General features: G+C 27.7%; 1 protein-coding gene across 1 annotated transcript in view; it reads left to right on the top strand.

Moving 5' to 3' along the window:
* Positions 1-26,139, top strand: part of LOC136072087 (short transient receptor potential channel 4-associated protein-like) — a 59,059-nt gene extending 32,920 nt beyond the window's left edge. Inside the window, exons 11-24 of the mRNA XM_065820313.1 lie at positions 3,531-3,593; positions 4,605-4,663; positions 4,775-4,840; positions 5,923-6,002; positions 6,209-6,263; positions 11,851-11,909; positions 12,108-12,163; positions 20,349-20,394; positions 21,145-21,228; positions 21,316-21,406; positions 24,684-24,824; positions 24,977-25,186; positions 25,312-25,451; positions 25,654-26,139. Coding sequence (XP_065676385.1) covers positions 3,531-3,593; positions 4,605-4,663; positions 4,775-4,840; positions 5,923-6,002; positions 6,209-6,263; positions 11,851-11,909; positions 12,108-12,163; positions 20,349-20,394; positions 21,145-21,228; positions 21,316-21,406; positions 24,684-24,824; positions 24,977-25,186; positions 25,312-25,451; positions 25,654-25,876 — 1,373 coding nt within the window. The 3' untranslated portion in view covers positions 25,877-26,139. The remainder of the gene's footprint in view (positions 1-3,530; positions 3,594-4,604; positions 4,664-4,774; positions 4,841-5,922; positions 6,003-6,208; positions 6,264-11,850; positions 11,910-12,107; positions 12,164-20,348; positions 20,395-21,144; positions 21,229-21,315; positions 21,407-24,683; positions 24,825-24,976; positions 25,187-25,311; positions 25,452-25,653) is intronic.
* The last annotated feature ends 1,415 nt before the right edge of the window (positions 26,140-27,554 follow it).

The raw sequence follows: 27,554 nt of genomic DNA, 5'->3' as shown, positions 1-27,554 counted from the left end.
CCCTAAGCCGTAACAAAGGGCTCCAAATGTGGCCTCCGCAATGCACACCAAAAGTACAAACAGGGACACCATCCATGCGCAACATGGCACTGTTAATACTTAGATATTTTTCAGCTGTTGATGGAATCAGCCTCTCTGAGAGCTACCACAGAGTTCGGGAAACCTGACTACCAGCCGGCCTCAGAACCATAAAACTGAGTTTTAGAGCTGTACCCTCATAAGGAGATAATAGAATGAGTTGCCTAGTCATAAAAACAGTGACACAAGCAAACCCATGCATTGAGTCAAGAAGATCCAGCATTCAACATCCTAAACTGGAAACAATGTATTAAAAATACATCTGCGCCAGCCTAATAGATGAAGAAGGGGTGCGAGGCTGGTCAACAGATAGAATCTGTTTACCCCTTAAATATATATATATATATATACAGTGGTGGCCCAAAGTCTTGGAACAAAACATTTAACAACCAAAAAAATTTATTTTTGATCTAAAGTATAAATTTTGAAAGCTTGATGCTTTTGTTTTTACATTGCAATATGTTTATAGTTACATATTTGTATATTGCGCAATTTATTATCGTTTATTATTATTCATAAGCAATTTATCAGCTATACTATGCCAGAACTTTCACCTAAAAAAAGAGGAATTATTGCTGCATTATATGAACAAGGTTTAGTTCAAAGAGAAATATCTGAAAAGCTTGGTTGTTCATTATCAACTGTGAGTAGAACTTTAAAAAGGCATAAAGAAGAGCCCCAATTAAATTTTACTTCAAAGATGAGATCAGGCAGGCCCAGAGCAACCACCTCAAAAACTGACAAACTTATTGGCCAGATTAGCCATGCAAATCCACGGCTATCTGCACACGAGATTTCAAAAGAAATTTTTATTGAGAAAAAAGTAAGTGACCGAACAGTTAGAAGAAGGCTTTTGATTGATTTCAAAATGAAGGTATGCAAGCCAGCAAAAAAACCTTTTTTATCATTAAAAAACCTAAAAGATCGAAAAACATTTTGTCAGCGCTACAAAAATTGGACTGGAGAAAATTGGTCTAAAGTTCTTTTTTCTGATGAAACATGTATTAAACAATTTAATGATACAAACAACTTTGTAAAAAGACCAAAAAACTGTAGATATATTCCAAAATATACAGTTAGCAGTGTCAAGGCTCCTGTGTCTTGTATGGTTTCGGGTGCTATTTCTGCCAAAGGATGTGGGCCATTATGGATAATGCCCAAGAATACCACAATAAACAGCAAAGTCTATTTGGATGTTATGAAGGAGAAGTTGCCACCTTGCATGCAGATCTTGAACTGCACTTATTTCCAACAGGATGGTGCACCATGCCACACAGCCAAAATTGTAAAGAAGTGGTTTGCTGATGAAGGAATTCAAACCCTTGAAAATTGGCCTGGTTCATCACCAGATCTTAATGTTATTGAAAATTGTTGGCATATTATGAAAGTAAAAGTTGCTGCCAAAAGCCTAGATCCTATAATGATTTAGTTGAAGCAATCAAATCAGTGTGGATCCATGAAATTACACCAGACTATTGTACAAAACTTGTTAACAGCATGCCAAAACGTATCCAAATGGTAATTGACAATAACTATGCTTCCATTAAATATTTAACTTTTATCATGTATGTGCATGTACCTATCATCTTTAAAATTGTTATAAACACTTATTTTATTGAAAAAAATTAAAAAATTTACTAATAAATTGTTTTTCACACAAATATATTGATTTCACAACATAAAATATGATGTTCCAGGACTTTTGGCCACCACTGTATATATATATATATATATATATATATATATATATATATATATATATATATACAAACCTTCGCAGGAAATGCGTGCAGTTGCGCGCTTTATATGACCAAGCATACAATTTTTTTTTGACAACTTGGCCACGGTTTCTGTATATATATATTGATAATTTGCTTGTTTTAAAAAATGAGCTGAAAAATCAAACTAATTTAAAGACAAAATTAAAAATAAATAAACCATAAACTGAAAAGAGAAACAAACTTAACGAATAATAATATAAATAAAGGATAAACCAGAGAAAATAAAGCATAAAACTAATCCAAAGTGTCTGCCAATATTTTAAGGTGGATCTCCCTGATTTTTTTCTGATATCTTATCTTATCCAAAAAATAGATTTAAATTTGTTTAGAAAAATATAAAAATAAAAACAATAATACAAGCCATGCTTAAAGTATCAAGAGAAGGTCATAGGTCAAACTATTTGCCAAATAAAATTTTTATTTACAAAATTTTATGTACAAAATCTCTTAAAATTTTATATACAATAATTATGTACAAAGTTTACATATACAATAAAAAACTTAAGTTATGTAAGTTTGATTAAGAGCTTTAATTTCCCATGATTCACTGTCTTTTCCCTTGTCTTTGTCTGATCTGGCAGACACCCTGTAATATATATTTTTTAATTTAAAAGTGTCTTAATTAAAAGTTCAAACTTAAGTAACTTAAAAGCGTTTCAATTAATAGTTTAAACTTGATAATTTCATTGTTAGGTTTCAACTATTAATTGAAATTTATTATCAACACAAGTTTAATTGAGTTTTTTTATGTAGTGCTAGATTAATTGTGTCGTTTATGAGGTGCAACTGTTATATCAAAATTGGATGAGGGTTTAAATCATACTAATGAATAATTTTTTTTCATGTTTTAATTGCTTTGTGAACATAAAAAAATATCAACGTTTCAAATTTTTAAATAATTAAGTTTTGAAGTAATTAAGCTTGGATTAAATAACTTTGAAACTTCTATTTTTTCTAAATTCTTTGTACCGAAGCACTTTAAAATTAAAATAAAACCATATATTAATTTTATACTTTTATTTTTTCTGGTTTATTTTTTATTCATTTTATCATTCGTTAAGATTCATATTTTTTAAGTTTAATTTTGTTTTTTTGTTTTCTTAGTTTTTATTTCTCTTTTCACTTTATAGTTTGTTTATTTTTTAGTCTCTTTTCTTTTTTAGTTTATATTTACATTTGAATATTCAGCACACTTTTTAAATGCTTTGACTTGAAACACGCAAGGAGCTTCAGCCAAGTTGTTAAAATAAAATATTATATGTGTGGTCATGTAAGATTGCAACTGGTTCTGTCTTATGAGAAGGCTTGATATATATATATGTATATATTTAACGGTTTGGGTTAAAGCAGAAATTTTTTTTCCTTTACTTCTTTCTAAAAACTTAAAATGGAATTTTCCGAATTAAAGTTCACAAATGTATATTAGGAAATTGCATTCTTAGATATATATTATTCATTGTGTGTGTGTATATATATATGTATATATATGTATATATAAATATATATATATATATATATATATATATATATATATATATATATATATATATATATATATATATATATTTATACACATACATACATTAGATATATAAGCTTACATAAATGTTACGCACACACCCTAATATGTAAGTTCATGCATGCACATAGTATTATAATTTTTTTTTTTAGAAATTCTGCTTGCTAATAAGCAATTCATTCCAAGAATGGTTAGAATGTGTAGTAAGCCATTTTGTGAGTATATACTTGTTTTTTAACTTCTTTTTTTAATATTATAAACATATTTATATTTTTGTAAACATAACATTTTAATATAAAAATGTTAGGTTTATAAAAAGTTGTGTTTATTTTGTGAGTGTTGTATTATTAACACGGTTGGGATAACAATTAATGTTCTGTAGTGGGTATAAAGGCAACAATGACTTGGGATGTAAAGGCAACAATGACAGTTGGGATATAAAGGCAACAATGACTTGGTGGCAGATTAACAAATAAGTAAAAGAACTTTATTAGTATTATAAAAGGTGAATGGTTGAAAAACTTTTTTCTGAAAATTTCAAGTTTTTTTAATAGTAAAATATTGCATCACTTGTTTGGCAGCTCAATTAAATGTGCATTGTCCTGGTAATTTTTTGGCTTTGTTTGAGTGTTAGTGTGTAAAAATGTGAAAAAGTTTATATTTTCTGCTATCCTGTAAATCAACTAGTGTTTATTCTAAAGAGTTTGTAAGATTGAAAATTGTATTAAATAATTTGGGCTGGATCAGATAGATAGTAAATTGCAGAAATACAAGTAAGGAGAATGTAATCCTTTTTTTATCCAGCATTTTTCTCACTACAATTTTTTTGTGTTTATCTTTAAAGAATATCTAATAATTGATTATTTTAAAGCTGATAGATATATAGAAGAAGTAAAAGAAGCATTTTTCTTTATTTTCACAAAAGTTTTGTTACTTATATAAGAAATATTTTCTCTTTTCAATTCTAACTTTTTATTGAACAGCTTCATTTAAATTAGCTAGATTTTAGGATAAGTTGAAACTTTTTATTAAATGTTTTTATAAATAAGCCCTTTCTATCAACCTTTACTTTCATGATTCATGGCAGCAATCGAGAGATACTCATACTACCCAAATTAACATAGATATTAAATTTTTTGGTGTTAAATAGTTGATAATGTATTTAAATTTTATATTTCAGAATTTCAAATAAATATTTTATTTAAAGATTTTTCCTTTTATTTCAGTTAGAAATTACAGAGTTAATAATGAAACTGTTACTTTATCTGTCCAAGATTTAAATGAAGTAAATATTATTTGATTGTTTTTTGAGTTATTCCTATTATATTAAAATTGGATTAGGTTTAAATTTAGTTTTATAATATAAATATTATGTTTGTACTATTATTTTGCACAGGTTATGCATAAAGTTGAGTTTTTATATGTTCTGTCGTTGCTTTTGTGTGGGAAGAATAAAACAGAAGTTAGTTCTCATTTTCTTTATTTTTTTCGCAATACTTAGCTTATGTTAGAACTTTAAAGCAAATAATTGATAAATTTAAAAAATAAAGTAAATGTTTTTTATTTCAGTTTTTTTCATATGTAAGTTCATGTTTTTGTTCAGGTTTTTACATATGTAAGTTAAGTGATGTTTTATATAAAATATTTATATTCAACTCTCATACAAGATGTCGTCATTTAAAATATATATATGTATGTATATATATATTTATATATATGCGTATATACATATATATATTTATATACATATGTATATATACATATATATATATATACATATATATATATATACATATATATATACACATATATATATACATATATATATACATATATATATATATATATATATATATATATATATATATATATATATATATATATATATATATATATATATTTATAGAGTTATGTTGTTGTTGTTATTATTTATAGAGTTGTTTTATTATTCTGTCGACAAATATCTGTATTTAATACAGCTCTTTGTCGGTTTGAGATTGATCAATATTTATAAAATAGATATTATAAAAAAAATATGACTTTTTTATTGGACTTTAAGTTTCATGCCATTCGGCAATCATTCAGCCATATATTTAAAATCATTAAAATAAAAACTGTTCTAAAAAAAAAAAATTGCGTAGCAACAAGATCAAACATCAGTTTTCACGCCAAACAGGAATTTATTTTACCGGTATCAAAATTTGATAGCAATAACTTTTTTGAAGTGCCTACTTGCTGAAACCAATTCATTTTTTTTATTTAACAAAGGTTCTTAATTGTATGTCAAAATAAAATGGATGGGTTTATTATTATTACGCAATTTTGTATTTTTTATAACGGTTTTAATTTCAATGATTTTAAATATGTTGCTGAATGATTGCCGAATGGCATGAAACTTAAAGTCCTATAAAAAAGTCATATTTTTTTCATTTAAATGTTTGATATATATATATATATATATATATATATATATATATATATATATATATATATATATATATATATATATATATATATATATATATATATATATATAAATTATAGATACAGCAAAAACTATCACATTTACAGTTTGTTCCTGCGCTTTCTAACTTATTTGATACCTTAGATTGGAATTCAGAATGGTAGTTAATTTTATTTCTGAATACTCTTAGCTATATATTTAAAGTAAAATTTTAAAGTTCAAGTTTTAGTATTAATATATATTCTTTTAATATATTTATAGTTATTGAGAATTAAATCAGGTTTTTTATTTTTGTGTTGATATTAATGAGGTTAAAGGGCTTGTAAAAATTTTATACATTTTATATTATTCTTTTTTTATTTTCAGTGAACTGTTTCTTAGACTAAATCATATGGGCTCAGAAGATTGTGATTGTACCCCGGTATTTAATGATTTATTAAGTTTCCTTTTTTCTTTTTATCTTTTGAATATTATTAAAAAAGTACATGTTCAACCTAAAGTTTCTCACATGACAATAAATGGTACAAAAAAAATTAAAATAATTTTTCTTTGATATTTGATCTTATTTAAAGACATTTGCATTTTTATAACCACATTTTTATCAAAACTAATAGAAATGTCTAAAATCTGTCTGAAAATTAATATTAATTGTGATGAATTATAATAGTTCTTGAAATTGAGATATAATCAAAATGCATTAGGTAAAATATTTTTGTCATGGCATTTAGTGAATGATTAAAGTTTCATAAATTAAACTACTTAACAATCATTTTGTAGCACCAATGGCAAGATAAAGCAGAGTCATTTATAAAAACTTCAGTTCGTGTTTTTTTATAGCACATTATTAAAGCAAAATTTTGATTCTATCATATAAACTAAATATTTTCACTTTTAACTTCATTTGGGGATTAAATTACTTTTTGGGATGTTGTGAATTGCACAAATTATTTCTTTTTTTAATTTTTTTGTAACACAGTTTTTAATACCATTTATTCTTAAATAATATTCTATTTTAATTCATGGAATCTTTTATTCCCTCTCAACGATTCCAGGGCAAGCCTCACTCTCCTCCATGGTTTTCCTCACACTGTGCTGCTGCGATTGCCAATTGAAACCGTTACTTCTACATTTATCAGCAAAACAATTCTCCAGAAAACAGACGTCTGTTTATTACTGCTAGAAACAATTGTAAAAAGGTTTTGTTTAACGCCAAAACCCGCCATTCTCAGGTCATGAAATCTTGTATCTCATTTTAAAAATTAGGCTCTCGTGACTTCTAGAGGATCTTTAATAATATCAATAATAAGAGCAAATCTATAACTCCACCTCTCTTGTATGGTTCAGACTTTGTCACCTCACCTAAAGACAAAGCCGAATAGTTTGCTAAAAACTTTTCATCAATATCATCTCTCGATTCCACTAGTTGCGTTCTACCTGATATTGCCAACAAACAGGTTGATCCATTGCTTGACATTCATATCACTCCAGCATCTGTATCTAAAGTGATTTCCTGCCTAGACTCTTCTACAGCTTGTGGCCCGGACAACATACCTGTTATTGTCTTGCAGAAGTGTTCTCCGGAGCTGTCGTCTATACTCTCAAAACTATTTAACAAGTGCTTATCAGAGTCTTGTTTTCCAGCCTGCTGGAAAGTGGCATCTGTTATCCCTATCTTCAAAAATTCTGGAGAGTGATCTGATTCGTCTAACTACCGTCCCATAAGTCTTCTTCCTATCATAAGCAAGGTTTTGAATCTTTAATTAACAAACACTTAATTTCTCATCTTGAATCTAATAACTTACTTTCTGACCATCAATATAGATTTCGATCTTCTCGTTCTACAGCTGATTTGCTAACAATAATAACAGGTTTTATCATGCATTATATGAAGGTGGAGAGGTTAAGGCCATCGCTCTTGACATTTCAAAAGCTTTTGATAAAGTTTGGCATGCTGGTCTTCTCCATAAGCTTTCTTCTTATGGTGTATCTGGCAACATCTTTAAGATCATTGAATCCTTCCTTTCCAATCATAGCATAAAAGTTGTCCTTGATGGACAACACTCTTCTTCTTATTCTGTAACTTCAGTGGTTCCTCAAGGTTCTATCCTTGGCCCTATACTCTTTTTAATTTACATTAAAGATCTTCCAAATATTCTCACATCTAAGGTGGCATTGTTTGTTGATGATACTACCATTTATTCTTGTCGTGATAAGAAACCAACACCCTCTGATTGCTTGGAGGGGGCATTTGAGCTTGAAAAGGATCTCATTTCTGCTCCAGCATGGGGTTTACAGTGGCTGGTGAACTTCAATATAGATAAAACTCAATTTTTTTCAGCCAATCGTTATCGCAATAATTTAGATCTTCCTATATTTATGAACGGTGATGTACTCGATGAGTCACCTACTCTTCATCTTCTAGGATTAACTCTTACTTCCAATCTTTCTTGGAAACCATATATCAAATCAGTTGCAAAATTAGCATCTGCTAAGGTTGCATCTCTTTATCGAGCTCGTCACTTTCTTACTTTGGATTCTATTCTCTATAATTTATATCTCTATAAATCTCAAATCCAGCCTTGTATGGAATACTGTTGCCATATCTGGGGCGGATCTTCTAAAGATGCCCTTTCTCTTTTAGACAAGGTGCAAAAATGCATTGTAAACATAGTTGGACCTGCTCTTGCAGCCAACCTCCAACATCACATTGTCGTAATGTTGCTTCTCTTTCTCTTTTCTACAAATACTATAATGGGCACTGCTCTAAAGAGCTAGCGTCTCTTGTGCCATCTACTAAAATTCATTCTCGTGTTACTCGTCATTCAATTAAGTGTCATCCTTTTTCTGTGACTGTTCCTAAGTGCTCCAAAAACGCTTATTTGTCTAGTTTTTTTCCTCGAACATCAGTTCTTTGGAATTCGCTTCCTTCATCTTGCTTTCCTGATTCATATAATTTGCAATCCTTTAAGTCGTCTGTCAATCATTATCTTGCTCTACAATCTTTATCTTTTCTCTTTCAGTAACTTCCAACTTTAATTAGTGGCTGCTTGCAGCCTTGTTGGAAGCAAAGATGTTTAAAAATATATATATATATATATGAATCAGGAAAACAAGATGAAGGGAGCGAGTTCCAAAAAAATTGATGTTTGAGGAAAAAAACTAGGCAAATAAGAATTTTTGGAGCACTTAGGAACAGTCTCAGTAAATAGATGAGACTTAATTAAATGACGAGTAACACGAGAATGGGTTTTAGTAGATGGCACAAGAGATGCAAGCAGCGCCCGTTATAGTATTTATAGAAAAGAGAAAGATAAGCAACATTATGACAATGTGACAATGGTTGAAGTTTAGCTGCAAGAGCAGGTCCAACTATGTTTACAATGGATTTTTACACTTTGTCTCAGAAAGAAAGAGTATCATTGGAAGATCCGCCCTAGATATAGCAACAGTATTTCATACAAGGATGGATTTGAAATTTATAGAGATAAAGAATAGAATCCGGAGTAAGAAAGTGGCATTCATAATAAGGAGATGCAACCTTAGCAGATGCTAATTTTGCAATGGATTTGATATATGGTTTCCAAGAAGGATTGGAAGTAAGAGTTAATTCTAGAACGTGAAGGGTAGATGGCTCATCGAGTACATTACCATTCATAAATATAGGAAGATCTAAATTATTGCAATAATGATTAGCTGAAAAAGTTGAGTTTTATCTGAGTTAAAGTTCACCAGTCACTTAGAGCCTCATGCTTTAGCAGAAGTGAGATCCTTTCCAAGCTCAAATGTCCCCTCAAAGCAATCAGAAAGTGTTGGCTTCTTATCAAGACAAAAATAAATGGTAGTATCATCAGTAAATAATTCCACCTTAGATGTGAGAATTTCTGAGAGATTGTTAGTGTAAATTAAAAAGAGTATAGGGCAAAGGGTAGAACCTTGAGAAACCCCTGAAGTTACAGGATATAATAAAGAGTGCTGTCCATTGAGAAAAAATTTTATACTACAATTGGTAAGGAAGGATTTAATAATCTTAAAGATGTTACCAGATACACCATAAGAAGAAAGCTTATGAAGAAGATCAGCATGCCAAACTTTATCAAAGGCTTTAAAAATGCTGAGAGTGATAACCCTAAACCTCTCCACATCTATCTAATGTAGATAAAATCTTTCAGTTATTACCATTAACAAATCAGCAGTAGAACGAGAAGATCAAAGTCCATATTGATGATCAGAAAGTAAGTGTTTAGATTTAAAATGAGAGATTGTTTTTTTAATTAAAGACTCAAAAACCTTGCTATGATAGAAAGAAGACTAATGTGACAGTAGTTAGACTAGTCAGATTGCTCTCTAAAATTTTTGAAAACAGGGGTAACAGCCCCCCTTCACACAAGCTAGAAAACAGGACTCTGATAAGCACTTGTTAAATAGTTTTAGAAGTATAGATGACAATCTCAGAGAATGCTTCTGCAAAACTATAGCAGGTATGTTGTCTTGACCACCTGCTGTAGAAGAGTCTAAGCAGGAAATCACTTAACAGAAGCTGGAGTGAAATACAGAAGCTGGAGCGGTATGAATGTCAAGCAATGGATCAACCTGTTTGTCCACTATATCAGGTAGGATGTGATTAATCAAGTGATGAGATTGATGAAAAGTTGTTAGCGAACAATTCAGCTTTGTCTTAAGGTGAGGTAACAAAATCTGAACCATGCAAGAGATGTGGAATAACAGATTTGCACCTATAATAGACACTGCTGAAGGTTCTTTTAGAAGTGGAGAATGGAGCCTAATTTTTGAGATGAAATATGAGATTTTGTGTCCTGAGAATAGCGAGCTTTGACATACGACAAAATCTTTTTACAATGGTTTGTAGCAATAGTAAACAGACATCTGTTTTTTAGAGAGTTATTTTTGTGATTGATATATAAATAATAGTTACAATTGGAAATTGCAGCAGCACAATGAGAGAAAACCATGGAGAAGAGTTAGGCTTGACTAGGAGTAGTTGAGAGGGAATAAAGATTCAATGCCAGCTTGAATCCAAGAAGTTACATACAAAGCACATTTGTCAGCAGGAAGACGGAAAATTTCTACCCAATGGCTATCACAAAGAAAATCACGGAAAGTGTCCCAGTCAGCTTTAAGGTAGTTGTAAGAGGTGTGATGATAAAGGGGTTCTGATGATGAAGCTGAATGAGTTTTAGAGAGTTCAAACTGTAATCAGAACCACCTAAGGGTAAATGTGGAGAAACTGAGCACTGACTAGGATCAGAAACAAGGCACAAGTTGATTAGAAAAGGTAAATGATTCAAATTATTTGGAAAGCAAGTTGGAAAGTTGACTATTTGAGTTAGAGATTAGGAAAGGCAAAATTTGTGGGTCTTGACACCGTCAGAGTCACTGAAACTATAGCAAAGCTATTCAGTGTGATGAGCGTTAAAGTCACCAACAACAACACTATTGGCTGAAGAATAAAGAGAAACGACTTGGTTAATTTGATCAGATATAACATCAATAAGAATTCACTAAACGTATACATCACACAAACACACACATTAGTAAATACAAAAAACTGTTTTTTACTATGTTGGGTATTTACAGCCATAACTGTATATAGAATAAACTGTATTTTTTTTATCATCACGTTTTGATCAAGGCCTGTCGACTTGCGTAAAAACATGTAATTTGTTTACAGAGGATTGTGGGATGCTTGGTTTGAATAACATTTAAAAGCTAATAAATATTATATTGTTTTAAAAAACCATTTCTAAACAATGAAGAGTATTATTTATTAAAAAATAACGCAATATAAAACAGAAAACTTTGCAGAGTTTCAGCCAAGTTTGTTGTTGTGAACTTATTTCTATTCTACCAGGACATCTCAAAATGCCTTGCGCATATGATTACACTCAAAACAATGTAAAGCCAAAAGAGTCGACAGGCCTTGGTTTTGAGAATAATGTTAAAATTATTTCAGCAATGTTTTATAATTCTTATTTTACAAATATTGTCAGGAAGTTACTTTGAAGATTCAGTTGTTACGGTTTATCCACAGCTTTTGTGACCACAATGAGTAAGTTCTGTTTATTTTTTAGTTGTTGTTGTTGTGGTAACTGTTGTTATTGGTGTTAATACGGTTATTTAAGATTTCTAAAGTTTTATCAAGTTTTCAATTTATTAAATTATTTTTATTTTTTGTTTGCTCATTGTTTTTCTTAATACTAATGATTAATAAATTGTTCTTAATTGTAAGATATTTTCTAATTTATAGAAATCGTTACCATCTTTTGTCTGTACAAGAGGCTCTTGAGATCAAAAAAATATGTGGTAGGTTTTTTTTTTTTTAATTGAATGAGGTAAAGAAAAAGTGACAATGCATGTTGTATTAAACTTGAAATAATATACAAGGTAATATTCAAGCTTAACCCCTTTATCAAAGATTTTTGGAGTTTTAACAATTCTTTAGGTTCTTGTGTGTTGCTTTATTGCAATGTAAATGTACTTTGTTGCAATAGATTTGCATCATATATCACTAATAAGCAATTTTTAAGTGTATGCTGTTAATTTTTAAGTAGTCTACTGTAATGCATTTTTTTTGTGTTTTAGTTTATATAAACTATGTTTGTTATTAAAAAAGAGTTTAGTGAATAAATTGAGAAAAAAAATGTTTACCTCTTATTAGATTTAAAAAATATAAGAACTATGTATATACTTCTGCTTTAACAATATATATGAATATTTTTTATGGTCCTTCTGGAAAAAATTAAGGAACAGCTTTTTTTTTACTCTTGTTTCTTTTTTTTATTATTTTTATTATGATGAATTTCTAGAAAAATTGTTAAGTTCAGATCTGTGGACTTGAGACTTAAGACATAAGCTTAAGTCAGACAAGGGTTGCAGTTTTAAAGACTTTAGAATCGACTTGACAAAATAAAATAAGGCTTGAAGCTCAAATTTGACTTTAATGCCAATGACTCAGCATTCCTGACAACGCATATATATATTTTGACAGTTTGACCACAGCTGTTTAGATTTTTTGGAAATTTTTAAACATTTTAGAAATGTTTTTTTTTTTTAATTTTTTTTTATGTTAATTTACCTCCCCAAGGCAGAGAAGACCACTACAGACAAGGAGGCTACTTAATTGTTGTTATAACCCTCTCTCAACTCTATAACTCCGAAACATGAGCTTTGACAAACAAGGCCGCTGCGCAGAGAAACAAGTTGAGTATGGTACTACCAGGGATGTGGTGAGAATCAAACTCGGAACCTCTCACTTATGAAGCGAGCACTCTACCACTTCACCACTACCGCATTGTCTGTGCTGGAAACACTAAGTTAAACTTAACTTAAATTTAAGAAGGTGAAAAAAGTTTAAAAAACAAAAAGTAAAAAGTAAAAATTAAAAAGAAAATTTAGATATTTTTATATTTTAGAATATTTAAAGACCTTTTTCATTAGATAAGAGTTTCTTATGAAAAAGATATATATACAATAACTAAAACAAAACTCAGACTTGAAGTAAAAATTATTTTTCTTATGTTTTTAATGCGTTTAAAATAAATAATTTTAATGATTTTATCTTTTGAAACGTTTTGTTTAAAGCTACGTTAAACACTTTTACATTTAGTAACAAATTGCTTCTTATGGTTGTTTAATAAATGAACAATTTTTATTTACAGTATTAAAATGTATTATATATATTTTTTAATTGTATAAATATGTATTTTTTGCAACAAGCTGAAAGAAAAAAATAATTTAGTAATTTTTAATTATTTCATGCTCTGACTAGTAAATTAAGTTGAAAAAAAAAGATTTTAAGCAATTCTTTTTGATAATATAAGCAAAATAAATAAAGCAATCAATCAGATTTAATTTTTCTTTTTTTGTAAAAATTGCACAATAAAAATGTTATAAAAATACTTCAAAACTTTTACAATAATCAAAAAAATGTATGCTTTATATAAGTAAAAAAAGTTGTAATATTCTTGGATTTAAATAAAATGTGCCTACACTTCTTTTAAACAACTAGTCACTCTATTGAAAAAATATTATTGAAAATATTTCAAACTTGTAAAATATCATTGTAATTTAAAGTAAGCCTTCATGTAATAAAACTTTGAAAACAACAGTTCAAAGGTACTTTTAATGTAATTTAAAACTGTTATTTTCAGCGCATTTTTAAAATGTTTAAAAACTTAAAACATCCTAACAGCTGTGGCCAAGTTGTCAAAAAAATAATTTATATGCATGGTCAGAAGTGTCATGCAATTGCCCACTATTCCTGTCTAAGTCTGGTCTAACTTCAAATCAAATCACAAGTCTTATTCAAGGTAAAGAACTATATTTAGATTGCTTCAACATCTTTTTGCTTTTAAAAGCAAAAAAAGCATTGAAAGGAGTTTATTTCTTTTGATTTTAGTAATGCAGTCTAGTTTTTTTTTTTCTATAAAAATATTGCATTAATTTAAAATTAATTTATTAATAATAATTTAAATTAGACTTAATTCTTTATTAAATTTTTTATTTTTAATTTAAATTAATAGTTAAACATTAATTAAATGTCCCCTTGCTGGTTATAAATATCAAAAGTAGGAATGTCTTTAAAATAAAAATCTTTTCAGCATTTAGTGAGAGCCAAAAGAAAGTATTTGACATTACTCCAGCACTAGTGCTAAGTCACTTCCTCAACACATACAAAAAAAATAATGCGTTTTTGTTCTGGACTATGAACATGGACATGAACACAGAGGCTTGTAGTTTTAGGATCTTGGTAGAATGCCTCTGTGACTATTTTTACCTATTTTTAGTCACAGAGGCATTATAGTGAGGCCTACTCAGGCTTTAATGTCTGATAGAGTGTTGACAAATTTGATCTTTTTCAAATGTAATGCATCATAAGAATGTGCATTGCATCTTTTTCAAAAGAATGCATCATAAGAATCTCCCATGTTTCTTTTATTATATATATGATTTGATATTGAGTCTCATATGTTCTTTTCGTCATTTATATGATTTGATATTGGTAGTTTAACTTTTTAGCTAGTTGCCAACAGCACTAAAACCGATTATTTTTTAACCTGTAATAAATACTTTATATAAATATATAGTTTTTTTTAATAAACGTTAATTTATTGCTTTATATTCATTAAATAATGTAAATGTATTGAAGAAAAAATTATGTGTGAATATATATATATATATATATATATATATATATATATATATATATATATATATATATATATATATATATATATATATATATATATATATATATACAGTATTGGGCAAAACACTTGCAACCAACATCGAACAATGTTAAAAAGTGTTCCTAATTTTACATGTCTTAAAAATGAAACGAACTATACTACCACAGCAAACAGTTCAGGATTCTGGAGTCATAGTATGCCATGACATGAGCAATCAGCTGACAGGTGACAGCACACAGGCAGAATTTCGTTGACAAGTGCCATTTTGCAGCAGACAAAACAAGTGCAACTTTTTTGGTTTGTTTCATTTTCTTAAGTCTGGTCCATGTCAACGTCATGGAAGTTTTTTATTAATTAAAGGAAGTATCCAGAAGTTTCCAGAAGCATGCAGAAGTTTCTAGAAGAAGCATCTGGAAGCATCCAGAAGTATCCAGAAACATTCAGAAGCATCCAGACGCATCCAGAAGCTTCCAGAAGCATCGAAAAGAAGCATCTAGAATCTTCCAGAACAGGTTCGCACAGGTTCATTTTACTATATAAGAGACATGTAAATCGACATGTAATTCAGTCAGTATATGGAAGTCAATCAGTCAGTATTATCAAGACAGTTTATTGTAGTGAGTTTTATCAAAGTGTTTAATCGAAGAACATCAATACAAGTGAAATACAACAAGTGTTTCATTACATCAATACAGTCCACATCCAACCAAGATGTTGTGTTCCACAGAGCATTATTGTATCATCACAAGGTAAATGTAACACAGTAAGCCTTGAGAAGCGTGATTATTTATTTTTATTATTTTTATGACTTCAAGTGCAAAAATGGCTCCCGACAGTCTTGGATTGGAACTAAGATAGAAAATTATTGGCGATTACGAAAGTGGAATGTCACAAAAAAGTATTTGTGATAAATATGGCGTGAAAAAATGGACCATATCAAGAATATGTTCCAAATATTGTTCTACGGGGAAGTTGGCAGCAGATAACAAAGGTGGAAGACCACATTCCACCACTTCTAGAGAAGATTCTATGATCGTCAGATCCGTCAAGAAGGATCCCTGGATATCATCAGTCGAGATACAAAAGCAATTAGAGCTGCCTCTATTGGACCGAACAATCAGATGACGTGCTGTTGAAGTCGGATTGTTTTCTCGACGCCCTGCAAAGAAACCGCTGATTTCACTAAAAAACCAGAAGGAACGACTCCTGTTTGTTACATCTCATATTGACTGGAATGTGCAGAAATGGCAAACCGTCCTATTCAGTGATGAATCGAAGTTCAACATCATTGGGAGCGATGGCATTTGCCGTGTATGTCAAGTAATGAACTTTGTGATTTTGTCTGATACTGTATATATACAGTATCGGACAAAACAAGTGCAACCAAATAATGCTTATTTAGTTTCTTTATATAAAAGTGCTGCATTTTTTCAATTTAGAGAAATAACTATGTAACTGTTTAGAGACAAAGTTCTTCAAGTTTTATTCATCGTTTTACGTTACTGCCATAAGACCGTGAAGCATGGTGGAGGCAATGTAATGGTCTGGGGGTGTTTTTCTTCTAATGGTCTAGGTCCATTACATCAAAACGATGGAATAATGGACTGTTTCATGTATATATATATATATATATATATATATATATATATATATATATATATATATATATATATATATATATATATATATATATGTATATGTATATGTATATATATATATATATATATATATATATATATATATATATATATATATATATATATATATTTACACATTTTGTATAGTTTGCTTTAATATTTTTTTAAATAAAACAATATTTTTCTGTTTTAAAATAATTTTTTAGTAAAAAAATTGTAAAAGTATAAAAAATTGGAAAATTGTAAAAAATTGTTAAAGTAAAAAAAAAAGCAAAAGTTATAAATAAAAAGATGGGGAAAAATTATTCAATATCTTCTGAAAGATAAGCATTACTCGATAAGTGAAATATCAAGAAAATGTGAGATATTGAGACGTACTGTAAACAGAATCAAAGATGAATGAAAAATGGCCTCATTAGATATTCAGAGGCAAAACAGATGTAGCCGAAAAAAGAAAATAACACCAAGGAATGAGAAAAAGCTAGTGAAAATAGTGAAAGAAAATAGATTTGCTACATACTCAGCAATTACTAGCAAGTTAAATGAAGTAGGACTAAATTTAGCAACAATCACTGTTCGACAAAGTTTTCATGGATTGGGTGATAGAAGTAGAAAGCCATCGTAAAAGCCAAAATTAACCAATTCTCAGAGAAAAATGCTCCTTGATTGGGCAAAGAAGTACAGTAGTTTCACTTAAAATGACTGGAAATCAGCAATCCATTGTAGTACAAAAATAATTTTTTTTTCTAATGTTCCAGTATTGGTATTTAATAGTTTTTATTATGTTTTCTCCAGGTATGCTTCAGTGATAAGTCTACCATAGAAATTATTACTCAAAAGGTTAAAAAATCACTTAAGAATTTTTTTTTTCATTTAACACTGTGTTTTATCAATAAAGAGTCATCAGAAAATGATTTTCTGATGGGTCTTTATTGATGAAACACATTGTTAAATATTACTAATTTATATTTGCTCTGTTCTTTTAAGAACATTGAGCACTCTATTTTGTAGAATACATTTTAAAGTTGTTTAAATATATATATATATATATATATATATATATATATATATATATATATATATATATATATATATATATATATATATATATATATATATATATATATAAATATATATATATATATATATATATATAAATATATATATAAAACTGAGATAAGAGTAAACGGTTTAGCTTCAAATTCAAATATTTAAAAAATATATATATATTTTATGTAAATTTTTAAGATTAAATTTTAAAAATATTTTATATTAAGTTTTAAAGAGAACTTTTTACACTATATAAATATATAAAAATTAAGAAAAAATATTTTTAAAATCTTTAAAAAAATTGATTTTTATGAAGAAAAAAACGTTTACTTTTCCCCTTATAATTGGGGAAAAGTAAACTAGTTAATTTTTAATAACAATTTTTTAAGATATGAAGAAAATTAAGCAAAATTAATTAAAAATAAAATGAAAACCAATCTTATTAGAAGTTAAGTTTACAAAAACTATTTTAATCAAATATACGAAAAAAACTATTTATTAATTAAAAAAAAGAGTTGTCTTATCGGCAGAAGCAGGTTTGCAGCATTTTTTCATGCAAAAAAACTCTTTACCAACTTTTTATTTTTTGAGTAAACACGATTGACAAGCCCAAGACTTGCAACTAAAAGCTTCACATTGGTACCACATTTTGTTTTAAATTGGCGATGCTTCTTCCTAAACTCTGCGACACTTTTTGCACCTCTTGATGTCTTTGTCTTGGTTTTTTTGAGCGTTGCACTTTTCTTTAATTGCTTTGACTTTTTGGCCTCATCGTCTTGCTTTAGTTTCTTGAGCACCTCAGATGTACTTAGACACTGGCCTTCAACTCACCGAATGCTGACTTTTTTAGGTTTTTTTTGCGTGCCAGTATGCTGTTATAAAACATGCTGTTTACCTTGATCGCCTGAAAATCCAATCTCGTCAAAATTCCACAAATTGCATACAGTGTTATTGTTGATATTTGCTTTAAGAAATTGTTTTTGAAGTGTATTGAAATTACTTGTTATTTTGTCTTCAGTACAAGAGGAAGCTCTGAGAGATGAAATATTGCCTGCTACTCTGACGCCTAATTTATGACTCCATCATTTGGTGAAACCTTGATACCATTTTTGTCCTAGTATACCATTTGGAGGAAACAGATGACTTTGATTTGTAGATACTAAATATCCCCCAATTATTGCGATGACATCTGCGAATGTTCTGCCGAAACCCCAATTGGTTAAACTGATAAGTACTGAAACAATAACAAATTCAAATGCTGTACTTAGCATGGTAGTTGTACCTCTACCATGTGATTGGACTTTGTTGTGCACACGTTTGTGAAGAGTTGCCTTTGATATATTGTATGCCTCTGAAGCTTTACTGAGTGATATTTCACCTTTTTTGATTTGTTCTTCTGCAAGTTGCAATTGCTCTTCATTGTAAGTTGTTTGCATTTTATGAATGTAAGTACGAGTCATTTTGTTTTAAAGTTTTTTAGATAAATAGCAAAGGCTGCCATATTTATTTACGTTTTAAATAATTAATAACTATTAATTAGTTTAACTGCGCTCATCTTAATGCATAAGTGTGAGCAATTAGCATGTTTACTCTTCCCCCGAAAAACATTTATATTGGTTTTTTGCTCATAACTTTTTTCCGCAACTAGCAAATTCAATTTTGGAAAGAGAATGTTGATCGTCATAAAATTTTCTACAAAACTGTCTTTTTTGTTTAGTAAAATTTAATTTTAGTTTTGAGAGTTTTGAAGTTGATTTTTTAGAAAAAAACTTTTTTTTTTTACGAGGGTGAGAATTTTGAGGTTTGCTAAGACAAAATTGAATTTTTTAAAAATACTTTAGATAGAGCACAAAATTCTCAACAAAATGATGCCTTGTATTTTTAAAGATTTTCTGTTTTAACTTTCAACAAATGCAAAAGAAACAAAATTGCTGAATCATTCACTTTTTTTTGTTTTGTTTACTCTTACCCCAGTTTACTCTCTCTCTCTCTCTCTCTCTCTCTCTCTCTCTCTCTCTCTCTCTCTCTCTCTCTCTCTCTTATATATATATATATATATATATATATATATATATATATATATATATATATATATATATATATATATATATATATATAAATATATATATATATATATATATATATATATATATATATATATATATATATATATATATACATATATATATGTATATATATATGTCTATATATATATATGTATATATATATATATATATATATGTATATGTGTGTGTATATATATATACATATATATATATATATATATATATATATATATATATATATATATATATATATATATATATGTATATATATAAATTTTTCAAGTTAGGGTTTTGGGCAAATTGTTATTAAAATGTATTGAAAAACATTTATTGTTGCTTTTTCAAAAAGAAAATAATAGTAAATTTAATAAATTTTAATAAATAAAATTAGAAAAATGTATTTATCTAATGCCATCTAATGCGTCAGCTTGAATGTATTTATTTATGGTTTTGTCTTTTTTTTATATCAGAGGAAAAGTAAAAAGTTGCTTAATTCAACTTAATATTTGTTATTTTTTATTGTTATTTTGTTATTATTTTTATTTAGAAAAGGAAGGATATCCTTTACCTGATCCAATACATCCTTCTAATAGGTTATATGTTGTTGTTTTTTTCTCTTTTGAACTGTTCACTGCACTTTTTATGTGCTAAGTTGCATGGTGTTAAATTTGAATGTTAATATGTATGTTTTTTTAAAGAATTTACTCTAAAGGATGTAATAGTAATAGTAATATTAAAAATATTTTCTGTTACAACAATATACATTTATGCAGAGCAGGCAAAGATGCTATAACAGTTATTATTTTAAATTGTCAAATTAGCCTTAAAGCAGTTTATGAACCTTCATTTAAAAACATTATATCGCAAAGAAATCCAGTTTTTAATTATTATGTTGTTAAAGAAATCATTCCTTGAAGAATACTTAATTTTTTTGCGTTCAATTCTTTGTAATGTACAGGTTTATTCAACGAAGGTCCATCACTTATTATCGAGTAAACAAGTCTCTAATTTTAGAACCAATTCACAACTTGTAAAATTTGTAGTGATTCAAGTCTTCCTTGATTTGCGATTTTCATAACTTATTGAGTTTGATTTCCAGAGATTTTCTTTTTAGGGTTAATTTTTTAGTTCAGGAATAAGTTTTGTGGCTCTTCTTTGGACCTTTTTAATATCTCAATTTTTAGAGTTGGATTCCAGACTGAATCTAAAGGAGCTAGGAACTAAATTTTTTTTGTTCAAATTGAGATTATGCGTTAGTTGTAAACAATTATTTAAATGCAAAAAGTATATAATTTACATAATGCATGCCATTTATAGTTTTTTCTTTCTCTTTATTAATTAAGCAAGTACATGTGCATTGGCTCTGAAGGTCTTCTTACTAAGATTGTAAATGTTTTAAAAAGATGTCCTCCAAATAATCTCTTAAGGTAATCTCCATTTTTTTTTAGTTTTTGTTTATAGTTTGACTATTTTTAATTTACAAATTTGTTAATTTATAAAGTTTTATATGTTAGATTCTGGCTGTCTCGTGCGATTGAAGGTTTTCTGAGAGGAGGTGTTACTCCTATTGACCAAAGGTTTCTAATTGACAAAGATCTAATAAAGGTTATTATTTATATATATATATATATATATATATATATATATATATTTATATATATTTATATATATTTAAATATATAAATTTAAATATATATATATATATATATATATATATATATATATATATATATATATATATATATATATATATATATATATATATATATATATATATATATATATGAACACATCATCATGCTTGGTCAGGAAGGTGTTCTATTGCAGGCTATTATATGACAACACAAGTAATATTTTGTTTTGATGGTTTAACTGCGGCTATTAACATTTCAAAAATGCACTGAATAAAAATGTTATACCTTAGAAATAAATAACATCGAAACTTTTATCTTTACTGTTGTTTATGAAAGCAGTATGATTTTTTTTTAATAACATTTCTTTTAAAAAGTTCGTACTTATATAATTTATATAATATAAATTAAAAAAGTTATATACAGCTTTAATTGATACTTTAAATAAAAATCATTATCAGTAATTGTTCCTTTGTTTTAAGTGTTTTTCATATGATTATATAAAGAGTAAAGAAAAAAAATTTATTATTCCTAACGTAATTAAAAACTTGATTTAAATAAACTTTGCGTTTAAGGTTTTTGAGTTTTATTTTAGTTGAGTTATATTTTTGTGTTGTGTGTTTTAGTTTTAGTTCTTTTGATTTTCCCTTTCTTTTTTTAAGTAAAGATTTTTTAAAGTTTTTTTAAGTTGTCTAGGAAAGTTTTTTGTAAACTTACAGAAATGCATATATTGATTAAACACAATAAGTTCAGCACCCTTTAATTGTTAATTACTCAAAAAACCTACTTTAAAAATTTCAAATTTGTTTTTACAAGTTTTTGAAGTTAATGTATTGTTGTTAAGTATTGGTTATCATTGTTATCAGGTTTAAAAGAATAAACAAGTATTAAATTGAGTTTAAAATTAAAATAGATTAAAAATGTTTTGGAAATTTTTCTTCAAAATCCATCTTTGTCACAAATTGACATTTCAATATTAACAAATGTTGCTTGATCTTCAGTTGGATTTATTTAGCAATGATATAAAGTGGCTCAATCTATCAATAAAAAAGCAGAAAGAAGAAATAAGAAAGAACTTGAAGATAAATGTAAAGCAAAATTAAGTTTTTGCTTAATCACTCCTATAAGGCAAATCTATATCAGTCCCAGAGATGTCTTGCCAGAAAATTGCAGTCTTAGAAAAAGTTAGTTTCAAAATATAATGCCTTTCATAAAAAGAAAACTCCAAAGCACTAAATTAATGGGGAAATTAAAGCAATTTGTTTTTCAAAAAACCTATATATTTTGCAGTAGTGGTGTAGTGGTAGAGCGCTCGCTTCACAAGCGGGAGGTTCCGGGTTCGATTCCCACCACATCTCTGGTAGTACCGGGTTCTACTTGTTTCTCCACGCAGGTGTCTTGTTTTTCAAGGTTCGTGTTTCAGAGTTTTCAGAGTTCGTGTTTCAGAGTTTCAGAGTTCAGAGTTCGTGTTTCAGAGTTCGAGTTTCAGAGTTGAGAGAGGGTTATAACCACAATTAAGTAGCCTCCTTGTCTGTAGTGGCCTTTGTCTTGGGGAGGTGAATTAACATAAAAATATATATATATAAACTTTTAAGGACTGGCAAAGTTTTCAAAACCCAAATTTAATTGAAAGACAAATTTAGACCATATGCATGCACCAAATTCAACTGAAAGACAAATTTAGACCATATGTGTACCCCGGAATTGGTTTTTTGAACCAAATTTAACTGAAAATTGAATTTGGGTTTTAAAAACACATTTAATTGAAAGATAAACTTTACAAAAATAACAGATTAAAGTAAATTTTTGGAATAATTATTTTTTATAAACTAAAATTATCATTTCTTAGCTCATAAATAACCATATTTCAAAGTATGACAGAATGCAGGCGAAACAAAGTAACTTTATTTATTAAAAAATATATAAATATACACTTCAAAAAAAAAAAAATTTTCGTCAAAAAAAAAAAAAGAGAATTTAAGTTATGGAATCATTACAACTCCTAATGTTTTTGATTGATTTTGATTTTGAAACCAAAGAACATTAACAAGAGTAACCTCCTAGACTAAAGTTGCCTCAAGAGAGCCACTATAGTCGAGGAGGTTTTTTAGTAAACTTTGTAATCGCCAGTCTTTAAGGTGATTCCTAAAATAACAGTATTCATTTGTACAGCACATCATCTATAAATTTATATCTAAAAATAATATCAAAGTTTCTAACAGTTGTTAAGTTAACCAAGGAACTAGCCACTCCTGAATAATCAAAAAGCAAAATATCTCCAATAGGCCAAGTACCTCCTCCAGCATTTGTTATGACTTAACACAAACTCTGGGTTGGAGCAAATAAAGTTGAATCAGAATATTTTTTTGCTACATTTGTTATCCAGAACATAAGTCATATGACCTAGTCATTGACTAGATCTATGACATATCTATGGTCTGTTCAGATATGGCAATCCATGGCCTATTCCGATATGAATCTAATTAAAAATATTAAAAAGTTAACATTCAGAGAGCTTCATAGCATAAACAAATCTAAAAAATCTCCTTGATTTTGCTTTAATGTATGGAAAAAAAATGTATATGACCCTAAAATCTAGGAAATTTAAAAATGGTGCACTAAAACATTGTTGAAAAGTTTGTTTAATTAAAATATGCATCAATGTTTGGTTTAAACAATATAAAGAATTTACAAATTATTTTATGAGAAGCCATTCTTTTATGCTTTGTTGGTTCTAATATTTTCACACCACTGTGTATATTTTGAAAAATTCAAAAAATGTGTAAAAGTTTTTCCCATATATTTAGAAAAATGGATTCATGATATTATAAGTTTCAATTTTGTAGCAGATATATTAGATTTTACTTTATGAATATCAAATATATCATTTCTATTGATGCTGGAGTGATTTGATATGAAAAAAGATTCATAGTCAAGAATGGTTGCCTTGCAATTTTTTATTTTTTAGCACAGTTGAGTGCACTTATTTTTTCTACTACTTTTTGCTAGACTAGGCGTTTTGGAGTTGTAATTTTTTATCTATGTTTTAAATATTTTACTGCAAATGTACTGCTGAATAAAGTTTAATTTTTGAACTATCTATAATTGAGAAACACCATCTTTATGTTAAATCCATATAATTTGAGTTTTTTAATGTGTCTTATTATTTACTTTTTTTGACATTTATATTTTTATATTTAAAGGGAGTGATTTATGTTTAATTTATATTTTTATAATAATTTACAATTTAGCATTTAGTTCATAATCTAATCAATGAGAATTTGCAGTCAAAAGAAATTATTCAAAGCAGTTTTGATCTACTTGGTGAATTAATGAAATTTAATGCTTGTGGTTATATAAAATTTAATGAATGCATAGAATCCAGTAAGCAAGTATGCTTGTTAAACCTTTTTTATTTTTTTTTATTTTATTATTTTAACAGCTTTTGAAACTTTTTAAATTGATCGCAATAAAAAATATTTATATTTAAAATATAAATATTTTTTATTGCAATGAAAAACAAATCATTTTCAATTTTTTGTAGATAGATTGCTTTCTCTCTATGATGACAGCAAACATTGTTGATTCAAATATGTTTTTGCGCAGCACCGTTTTATCTTATGAACATTTTTTAAACACGGGTCTTTATGATGTACAAAAGTGTCTTTTAAGTAATCTCATCCAGAAATGGGAAAATAAAGTTTATTTAATATATAAACTTATAACATCCATATCCATCGACAATCTTACACAGGTAATTATTAAAAGCAATCATTGTTACCAAGTGTAGTGAATAAATCATTTAGGTTTTGAGATTGAAGTGAATAAAATTGGAAAGTGTTATAATAGTGGTTGATTTAATTAATTTTTTTTTTTTAGGAAAATGTCAGTTGCTTGAATACTACACTTGTATTTCTTATGTTTTCTTATAATCATGGTGTGTTAAGCCAGTATTTAGAAGCATTTGTAATGGAAGAACAAGCCCAAAAACAACCTGGCCTTATTCTTTCAAATCTATGGTACCCCAACATTTATAATTTGATCATAAAATAATTAGATGTTGAAAATAATAAATATGCAGAAATGAAATTTTTAAAACAATAATATTGCACTTTAGGAAATTTTTAAGAGTGTTATTTCTTATGTAACTGCTATGATTTTATAAAGAATTATTGATATTTATTGGGAGTTATTGATATAGATAATTTATGATATTTATAGGGAATTATTGATATTTTGGCAAAGGCATTACTTAAAGAAGACCAAAGATTGTTTTCTTCTTGAACAAAGTTCATCAATTTCCTTTAAAAAATGGAAATCTTTTGTAGACATGCTGCTGAGTAATGATTCTAGCACGAAAAACTGTCTTATTTATCATCTTACACCAAAACAAAGAAGCATAGTAAGACTAAAGCGACTTGATAGAATGTTCAGAGATATTTAAAGTCTGACAACTATAGTTTATTTTATATTAACCAATGCTAGCTACTAAAATTACCAAAGGTTGCATTATTGCAATGTCTGCATTTTGTTTTAAAAATGGAACAGAAAACACAAGATAAGCAGAAATTAAGAGAAAATAATTTTTATTTTCTCTTTCTTTCTTAAAAGTTATTTTCTAAGGAAATCAACTTGAAATGACTAATGTATGCAAGTGTTGTATTTATTTATGTAAATATTTTTTAAATATAATGAAATTAAGTTTAATTTTGTTATCCCTTTTTTATATTTGCAGTTTCTGCTTTAAACTATTGTTATGATTAGTTAGTTGCCATGACAACTTTATAAAAATTGTTAGCATGGCAATAAAAAAATTTTTGTTTAATGTTTTATTTAATTATTTTACTTCAACTTAAGAAATAATAATGTTAATATATTTTTGTATTTTTTGTTTAGATAGATTTTTTTTCTTTTTCAATTTTATTTTATGTTTATAAACCATAAAAAGTTGTAAAATTTTTGTAATGAAAAATTGACATGAACTTGAAATTAGCATTTGTATTACATAAAATTGAAACTGGCATTTGTATTACATAATAAAGCTTATATAAACTTACATTTATGTATCGGAGAAGTTTGGAAATAAATGAAAATCTTAGTATCAACTTCATTATTAAAGTTCATAAAGAAATTCAGCTTTTTGTACAGATTTATAGTTTTTTTTTAATACATATGTTTATATATATAAATATATATATATATCCATTAATAATTTGTAAAGTCTCACTGTGAAACTTGAAAATAAAACTATATCTGCTAAAGGTCTTGTAGTATTAAAAAGTATATCAAGAAATCATTTGGAAAAATGGCATATGGGAATAGGGAATGTAGTAGTGGGGAATGTATTTTATGTGAAACCAATGGAAGTTTTAGACCAAAACAATAATTTTGAAATTAATGATAGTGAGGATGACAGTGAAAAGCCTAATCAAGGTGAAGAGCTTGGCTACACTGAATTTAAAAATAGTTTAGTAGAGGCTGTTGTTATAAAAGACCATTTTTCAATTTTAAAAAAAGTTCACATAATAAAATTGTTTAAAAAATCACCTGTTAAAAATGATAATATGTTGCAGAAACATGTCAGAGTTTGGACATGAGCTTAAACTTATTTTAGACTGCAAGACATGTTGGAATTCATTATTTGATATGGTTGTACACTTAGTCATGTTAAGCAAATGTATTAAAATGGCACTTATCCAAGTTGAGTCTCCAATAATAATATCAGATTCAGAGCTGCTAATTCTTAAAGATTTAATTAAGGCTTTAAAGTCTATAAAATTAGGAGCTGAAGCACTTTGCTGTTGAGACTCAAATTTGCAGAACAGCAGAAAAAAAAAATTTTAATTTTAAAAAAAGCTTGCACAATAATAAAATTGTTTAAAAATGATGTTAAATTTACGATATATTGCAGAATCATGTGATATATTGCAGAATCATCTAAAATTAGAATTTGGACATGAATTTAAACCTGTTATAAACTGCAAGACACGTTGGAACTAATTGTTTGATATAGTTGAGCGTTTTATCATGTTAAGTAAATGTTTTAAAATGACACTTACCCAAGTGCAGTCTCCAATAACAATATCAAATTTAGAGCTGCTAATTCTTAAAGATTTAGTTAA

This window comes from Hydra vulgaris, chromosome 15 (assembly GCF_038396675.1).
Source record: "Hydra vulgaris chromosome 15, alternate assembly HydraT2T_AEP".
In the NCBI taxonomy this organism is placed as follows: domain Eukaryota; kingdom Metazoa; phylum Cnidaria; class Hydrozoa; order Anthoathecata; family Hydridae; genus Hydra; species Hydra vulgaris.
This window is presented reverse-complemented; position numbering and strand designations above follow the sequence as displayed.